Below are 7,661 nucleotides of genomic sequence, written 5' to 3'. Positions count from 1 at the left end.
CGTCATGGTCAATGGATTCTTGACAGTGGTGCTACGGATCATATTACTTCTTCTGCTTCATGTTTGGTTAATCGTTCTCCTTCACATTTGCCACCTGTTTCTTTGCCTAGTGGTGCTTCCGCTCCCATTACTTTTACCGGCACTCTTCCTTTAAATTCCTCAGTTACTTTGAAGGATGTTTTATGTGTCCCTAATTTCCGAGTGGACCTTTTATCGGTTGGTAAACTTACAGATGGATTATCCTGTTCCATAACCTTCTTTCCTTCTTGGTGTGTTTTGCAGGACTTGGTTTCGAAGGCGATGATTGGTGTGGGTAAGCGACGTGGCGATCTGTATTACCTTGTGGCCCTTACCTCTTCTCTCCCCACCCATCAACCTCTCTGCAACATCATTACCATCCCCTCCTCTCTCTGGCATAGGCGTCTTGGTCACCCCTCCTCCACTCGTTTGCAAGCTTTAGCATCTAGCTCTCTTAATTGCACTTTTGATTCTAGTCATATTTGTGATGTTTGTCCGTTGGCAAAACAAACTCGTCAACCTTTTCCTTTGAGTTCAATTTCATCAACTTTCCCTTTTGCTTTAATTCATTGTGATATTTGGGGCCCGAATCGTCAATCTTCTCTTTCTGGTGCTAATTATTTCTTATCCATTGTGGATGATTTTTCTCGCTTTACGTGGGTCTTCCTCATGAAACATAAATCCGACACTCAACAATTAATTAAGGATTTTTTTGCTTATGTCACTACCCAATTCCGCACTACCATCCAATGCATTCGTACTGACAATGGTGGTGAATTTTTATCTCTTCGTAGTTTTTTCTCTGATCATGGGGTGCTTTTACAAACTTCTTATGTTTATACCCCCCAACAAAATGGCGTTGTTGAAAGAAAACATCGTCATCTTCTTGAAACCGCTCGCGCCCTTCATTTTCAATCCCATCTTCCTATCAAGTTTTGGGGGGAATGTGTTCTTACCGCTACTTATCTCATCAATCGTCTCCCTACCCGTCTTCTCCATCATAAATCCCCATTTGAGGTTCTCTTTTCGAAAACCCCATCTTATGACCACTTCCGCGTCTTTGGTTGTCTGGCATATGCCACCTCTGTCACTCCCACCACCAAATTTTCCCCTCGGGCTCATCGTTGCATTTTCCTCGGTTATCCTCATGGACAAAAGGCCTATACCCTTTACGATCTCGACAATCACCGCATTTTCACTAGTCGAGACGTCATCTTTCACGAAAGTACTTTCCCTTATGCCATTTCTCACCCTCCTATCCTATCCTCTTCGCCTACCCTACCCATCCCACCCCCTCTGGACTTTACATATAACCCACCCCTTCCTGCCCCGACGCCTCACCCTCCTCCACCTTCCTCCCCTTCCACGCCTCCCACAGATTCCCTTGCTGCCCCATTACCCGTTCCTTCCCATGCCCCTGCCCTCTCAGCATCCCCTCCTTCCCCCCCCCCCCCCGCTACTTCCTTACCTTTCACCCTTTTACCCACGGACATCCCTACCCCCCCACTACCTACCAATCCTCCCCTTCCCCGCACCTCTTCCCGTGCCCATAAACCTCCATCCTATTTAAAAGACTACGTTTGCTTGCAGGTGATTCTACCATCCCACCCATCTTCGACTTCGCAACCCGGTTCTACACAAGGTACGCGATATCCACTTTGTAATTTTCTCTCTTATCACCGTTACTCTCCCCGGCATTTTTCTTACATTAACTCTGTCAGTCGGACTGTGGAGCCTTCCTCCTTTGCCGAGGCTGCCACTGACCCCAATTGGCAACGTGCTATGACTGAGGAGCTTCAAGCTTTACATGCTAATGGTACTTGGACTTTAACTTCCTTGCCCCCTGGCAAAATTCCCATTGGTTGTAAGTGGGTGTACAAACTCAAGCACGATTCCGACGGCTCTATTGACCGCTACAAAGCTCGTTTGGTTGCTAAAGGCTTCACTCAGGCTGAAGGTATTGATTATCATGACACTTTTTCTCCTACTGCTAAGATGATTACGGTGCGTTGTCTTCTTGCTCTTGCTGCTAGTCAATCTTGGTCTCTTCATCAGCTTGATGTTAATAATGCTTTCTTACATGGTGACTTACATGAAGAAATCTATATGTCTCCTCCTCCTGGTCTTCGGCGACAGGGGGAGAATCTTGTGTGTCGCCTTCACAAGTCACTTTATGGTCTTAAGCAGGCTTGTCGCCAATGGTTTGCCAAATTCACTAGTGCCATCATTTCTGCCGGTTTTCAACAATCCAAAGCTGACTATTCATTGTTCACTAAAAAGTCTGGTATTTCTTTCACAGCTTTGCTCATTTATGTGGATGATATTGTGATTACAGGCAATGATGCTAGTGCCATTAATTCTCTGAAGTCTTTTCTCCGTGATCATTTTCGGATAAAAGACCTTGGTGATTTAAAATATTTTTTGGGTATTGAGGTTTCTCGTTCCAAACAAGGGATTTATATTTCTCAACGCAAGTATGCATTAGAGATTCTCAAGGACTATGGTTTTTTGGGAGCACGACCCATTGTTTTTCCTATGGATGACACAAAATTATCTGATAAAGGAGAACTTCTCAAGGATCCTGAAAAGTATCGACGATTAGTAGGTCGGTTAATATATCTCACTATCACTCGGCCGGATATCACCTATTCTGTGCATGTTCTAAGCCGTTTTATGCACGAGCCAAGGATATCTCATATGGATGCTGCGCTTCATATTGTTCGTTATTTGAAGGCTACTCCAGGTCAAGGTTTATTATTTCGTTCTGACAACCAGACCAAGTTAACTGCGTTTTGTGATTCTGATTGGGCAGGTTGCCCTATCACTCGCCGTTCGACTACTGGGTATTGTGTATTCTTGGGCGGTTCTTTGATTTCTTGGCGGACGAAACGACAGAAAACCGTTTCGCTCTCTTCAGCAGAGGCGGAATATAGGGCCATGGCAGGTGCTTGTTGCGAGATAGTTTGGCTTCGTTTTTTGTTGAAGGATTTGAACATTCCTTTGGATGGTCCTTCCATTTTATTTTGTGATAATCAAGCAGCGTTACATATAGCTGCCAATCCTGTTTTTCATGAACGAACTCGTCACATTGAGATGGATTGTCACTTTATACGAGATAAGATTGTAGATGGCACAATAGAGACCAAGCATGTGGGTACGGCACAACAGTTGGCAGACTTGTTTACCAAAACTCTTGGGAAAGAAAAGTTTTCGGGTATGTTACGCAAGTTGGGAGTTCTTGACATCCACTCTCCAACTTGAGGGGGAGTGTTAGACAAATAAGGAATATGATTGGAATCCTTGTGTAATTGTATATAATATTAGTATTGGAAGAATAAGCCGTCCTACAGCCGTCAAGCCGTCCTAGCTTGTCTCCTAGCCGTCCTAGCTTGTCACTAGCCATCCTAGCTTGTCTCCTAGCCGTCCTAGCTTGTCTACTAGCCGTCCTACCTTGTCCTACCTACACATTTGTATCATGTATATATATCCTTGTAATCTTGTAGAGAAAGATAATGAAAAAAAATAAGCATTCTCTTCCATTTGCATTCTCTTCCATAAGCATTCTCTTCCATTTGCATTCTCTTCCATTTTTCCACATTCATGTATCAATAACAAATATAATTTTTAGCCTACATACCTTTTTCTACAAATCTTACTTTCAAAGAGTTGAAAATCTTGTACTTCTGTACATCGTAGTCTTTTCTAGTCTGAGTTGGTTCGAACGAAACATGCTAGCTTCGTTTTGTAATGACACTTTATGTTGATATCATGGAAAGTAGCTTATGTGGCAATCACCAAGTACTTTCATTTCGAATTAGGTCATTTGTTCATTTCATTACGGGTATGTGTTGTCCGATCTTTGGTCGAAAATGTCTAACCGAAACTTAATAAGAAATTGGGTCAAATGAATAAAAAAGGGTGCCAACAGAAACAGCCATACCTATATTGTAACTTGTTGGTTGGAGAGTAGTTCTAATTGGTTTTTAAACCACTTTTAAAGTAAAACTCATAAAGTAAAACTCATAAGGTCAACTCTTTTTTCTGCACTAAAATGCAACCCTATTTTCTCTTCTGGCAGCCAAACTTCAACGGTTGCTCGAGCAAGGTTTTGTTTGGTTCAACATTCCTCTTGCTTCACTTCAAGAACAATAAAAAAAATGCTTATTTTATAAGCAAAAGCAGAAGAGCAAACAACAACCCTACCACCACCAAAAGTGCTTGTCAACCTAGTAGGTGGGATCCGTTGTAAGCTCATCAGCTTTGAGCAGCATTAGGTATATCCATACAGCTACGTTTTTCTGGACATAAAATCCTTTTTAATCACCAATTATTTCCACGCTTCTTATTAGATATTTATTAATTAACCCTAAAAAATTCTATAGGGAGGTGCTCGGACGGACGTTGGTGATCGTTCAGCCCGAAGTTAAGGGTGGATATAGGGAGAATAAGCCATGCTGGAGAAGCAGGGCACATGCCAGATATATCAGCATTGTCTGAGAATTTTGCATGTGCTCTAGCTCTTCAGCTTGGACTCTCTCCCTTTCAGGCACAAGGTTGGCTGCAATGAAATAGGTCAGTTTTTTCGGAGCTCACGTTTTAACTCATTTCACCAATGATTGTATCGAGTGTTTGTTATCGAACAGATTCTAGTTCTGCAATGCTGCAACGTCCTTAACATCCCAGATTGTAAGTGCTACACATCCTTGACTCTTTTTTTCTTTAACTCCTATGCATTTCTTCAAAGGTTAGTACCAAATATCGTCATTTATTGGTATTAATTTAAATTTATACATAAGTAGCATCCATAAATTATTTCATCACCCACAAGTTCAGTAACAATGCCTGGCTCAAATCGCCTTGCTTGGCACAAAAACCGTCTCATATGTAATAATTTATTCATATATTTCGCTGAATGAGTTGCGATCGGATCTGTTTTCTAGAGCTGTAGTAGCAGATTCAACATGAGCAAGTAAACAAATATACACTTTATGTTTCAACCTGTCAACAGTCTCAACCAGTATATTGTTCTCTGAGCTCAGACTGTTTTTCAGTTTATCCAACCACTCATTTGCTTTCTTAAGCTGTGATAGCGTCGCAGCGATTTGATTCTCTGGCTCATTGCGCCGCCCACCACTGTCCTTACCTTTCTTTTCTTGGGTTTTCAGACGAAAGCCAGACTCCAATGCTTCCTCCAAGAAATTCAAGAACCAAGATCTTATTTCATTTACGAGAGCTTCTCTGAGTTCTGCTCTCTCTTTCACACTATCTCCTTTCGCCCATTCTAGTTTCTCTGCTCCACTTAACTCAGCGGGGACTTTCAAAGACTTCAATGTACCTTTACCATGAATTAGGCCTGTCTTTTTGCTCAACCTTTCGTCATCTGGAGGTAACTGCTTTGTAGGTAAAGGAATTAAACTATCCTTTAATGGAGCTGCAATATTCGGTTGGTCAATGAGCTGGTGGAGTATGAAAAATTTGTTGAAAGAGATGTGGGGATTGTCCGGCGAGGCAGATGAGCATAGATCGGAGAACATACTTGAAAAAAAACACAAAGATTTCACTGTGAGACAATTTTTAAGGTGATTCACACATGTAAGATTATAGTCTACCTAAGGCATTTGACAAGAGATGCTGCTGTAGATGCTTCTTTCTGAGCTTCTGCTGCAACCAAAGAAGCTAGATTTCCCCTTCTAAGCATTCCCTTGTAAAATTTTAACAAAACATGCGAAGTAAGTGTCAAATTGCAACTTCAATGGATTCGATATATTGTTGACTAGCTCACATCAATGAAATTCAATGAATACGTCATTGTTGCCTTGGTTACCTTTCCGAGCTTCATAAAATTAGCAGGAAGAGAAGGCCACAAAACTGACTCTGCTGCATTACTTTTATCTTTTCGGTTTGACAAGCAGTTAGAGTTCATGGTTTCCTGTTTGCTTGAAGTGCGTTTTGCAGAAGTGCTTCTTGAAGGCACAGCAGTCTTCTTGGTGTTAGATACATCTACCTCTGCCTTTAATGCAAGCGCACCAGGTCGATTGTGGGGAGGAACTATTGAGCATCCCTGTAACATTACTAAAAATGATCATACCACATAACTTGGTCTAAAGATTCAACAGAAATGTGTTTCCTACACAAGAACTTTGTTACATTTGAGAAAAGCAGTTATCCTTAAAAACGGAAATTATGTTTGCAGTTTGCACGCAAATTGTACCTGACCATTAAGCTTCTGCACCATTGCAACCTTCTTAGCAACACTCTCATTGTCATTGTTCTTCCCACCACCATTAGAATCCACCGTGCTAGCCTTTGAATTTGATGTCGAAACACCATGCATATACCTAGATGCAACAGCCACCTTGTCCTCTTTGATAACAAACGTCTGTCTCGGGTTTTCATCGATGGAATCCCTCAATTTCAAACTACTGGTTCCTTCGGGATCAGCTTGGACCAGACTCTCTGATAGCTCCAACATTTGCATCAAATCCTTTGGATTCCCCATGAAAGGGTGTCGTCCTGGAACTGGTCTGACCCCAACAAGAATAGGAACCGGCGTTCCTGCCTCCATTCTATCGACATAGAAAAACTGGCCAAGCTGCAACTTGTTATTCAATATAATCTCATTGTCTTCTCTCGACAGCAAAACATAAGTGGAATGAGACGAATCGGAGACTTTTATGAAGAACCCTTGGTTAGGCCAGAGTTCTGAGCCACTTAAGACGGGCACGATGCTGATCACTTGAAGCAGGACTGATCGATATTCTCCTCGAACCTTCACGTTGGAGTTTATGCTCTGAAGAAGCTTTATCAAAACTCCTGGTGTGAGGGAAGCCATTGCTTTTCTCCTCTTGTTCTGCTAAATCCAAACTAATTAATGAACACCACGCATTGGGAAAAAACTCGAACAACACGAATCAAGAAAACGAAATTTCTAATATCAGTTAGTTCATCCGGAAAGTAAATTAGCATCAGTTATAAATTCACTAGAAATACTGAGGAAAACAAAAATCTGAACGACAAAAACCAAGATAACGAAAACTTGAGTTACGATCAAGATTTGTTCATAATTTCTGAATACCTGAGGAGGAGATGCAGTGAAATCAAGGGAAGATTCCTGCATAGAGATGATGAGGCAGAGAACTATGGCAGCATATTGGCTTGTCCAAAAGCACTTCTATCGGCTTTAGCTTCGCATGCCAGGCACGTAAACATCAGCTTCTCTTGGCTTCAAAGCCAAGTTACATTTAATACACATAAAATTTTATGGACTTTTTTCTTTTTTAGTTGTGTGATGATCAATGATGATTCATGGGCCAACATTAATCAAGATTAATGTGATTGATCTCCCTTTTTTTTATATATTTGGTTTGTGGATTAGGTCGTGGGTCTCTTTGTGGTTGCATTTCTCCTTTTGGGAAGAGTTTGAGATGGAAGGACTTGATCTTGGTCACAAATTATGCTTCCATACAAAGTAGCCTCATAAAGTGTTTCACCAGAATTGGTACATGTGGTCATACACACATTAGGCATCACCTACTTTGGGTATACCATGAGGCATCTCTTAATCAAGGATAATAACAAGGTAGAATTCCGTTTAATGACATTGATATAGACTTCGTTAGAGTATATTTTGGTACCTAATTGAT

At 41.4% G+C, this 7,661-nt stretch overlaps 1 protein-coding gene across 3 annotated transcripts; it reads right to left on the bottom strand.

Annotated features, from left to right (window-relative positions):
* Nucleotides 1–4,894: 4,894 nt before the first annotated feature.
* LOC103966867 lies at nt 4,895–7,205 on the bottom strand. Of its 3 annotated transcripts, none has more exons than XM_009380090.3 (5): nt 7,094–7,205; nt 6,230–6,868; nt 5,843–6,079; nt 5,628–5,719; nt 4,895–5,553 (listed from the first exon to the last, which is right to left on the bottom strand). In XM_009380090.3, the coding sequence occupies exons 1-5, from the start codon at nt 7,133–7,135 to the stop codon at nt 4,911–4,913; spliced, it is 1,653 nt and encodes a 550-aa protein (XP_009378365.2). In that variant the 5' UTR covers nt 7,136–7,205; the 3' UTR covers nt 4,895–4,910. The 3 variants fall into 3 exon arrangements, with proteins under 3 accessions (XP_009378365.2, XP_048419916.1, XP_048419915.1); XM_048563959.1 differs by having other exon boundaries at nt 6,230–6,946; nt 7,094–7,183; XM_048563958.1 differs by having other exon boundaries at nt 6,230–6,871; nt 7,094–7,173.
* Between the last annotated feature and the right edge of the window lie 456 nt (nt 7,206–7,661).

This window comes from the organism of the source record quoted next, unplaced genomic scaffold (assembly GCF_019419815.1).
Source record: "Pyrus x bretschneideri cultivar Hongxiangsu unplaced genomic scaffold, Pyrus_bretschneideri_v1 Contig37, whole genome shotgun sequence".
NCBI lineage: Eukaryota > Viridiplantae > Streptophyta > Magnoliopsida > Rosales > Rosaceae > Pyrus > Pyrus x bretschneideri.
This window is presented reverse-complemented; position numbering and strand designations above follow the sequence as displayed.

Bases quoted from the DNA above. Each gene is read 5' to 3' on its own strand.
- LOC103966867 (XM_048563958.1), bottom strand. From the start codon at position 7,135: ATGCAGGAATCTTCCCTTGATTTCACTGCATCTCCTCCTCAG. The intron at 6,872-7,093 runs GTATTCAGAAAT...GTTTGGATTTAG, and splicing joins TCACTGCATCTCCTCCTCAG to CAGAACAAGAGGAGAAAAGC. The intron at 5,720-5,842 runs GTAACCAAGGCA...AAATTTTACAAG, and splicing joins ATTTTATGAAGCTCGGAAAG to GGAATGCTTAGAAGGGGAAA.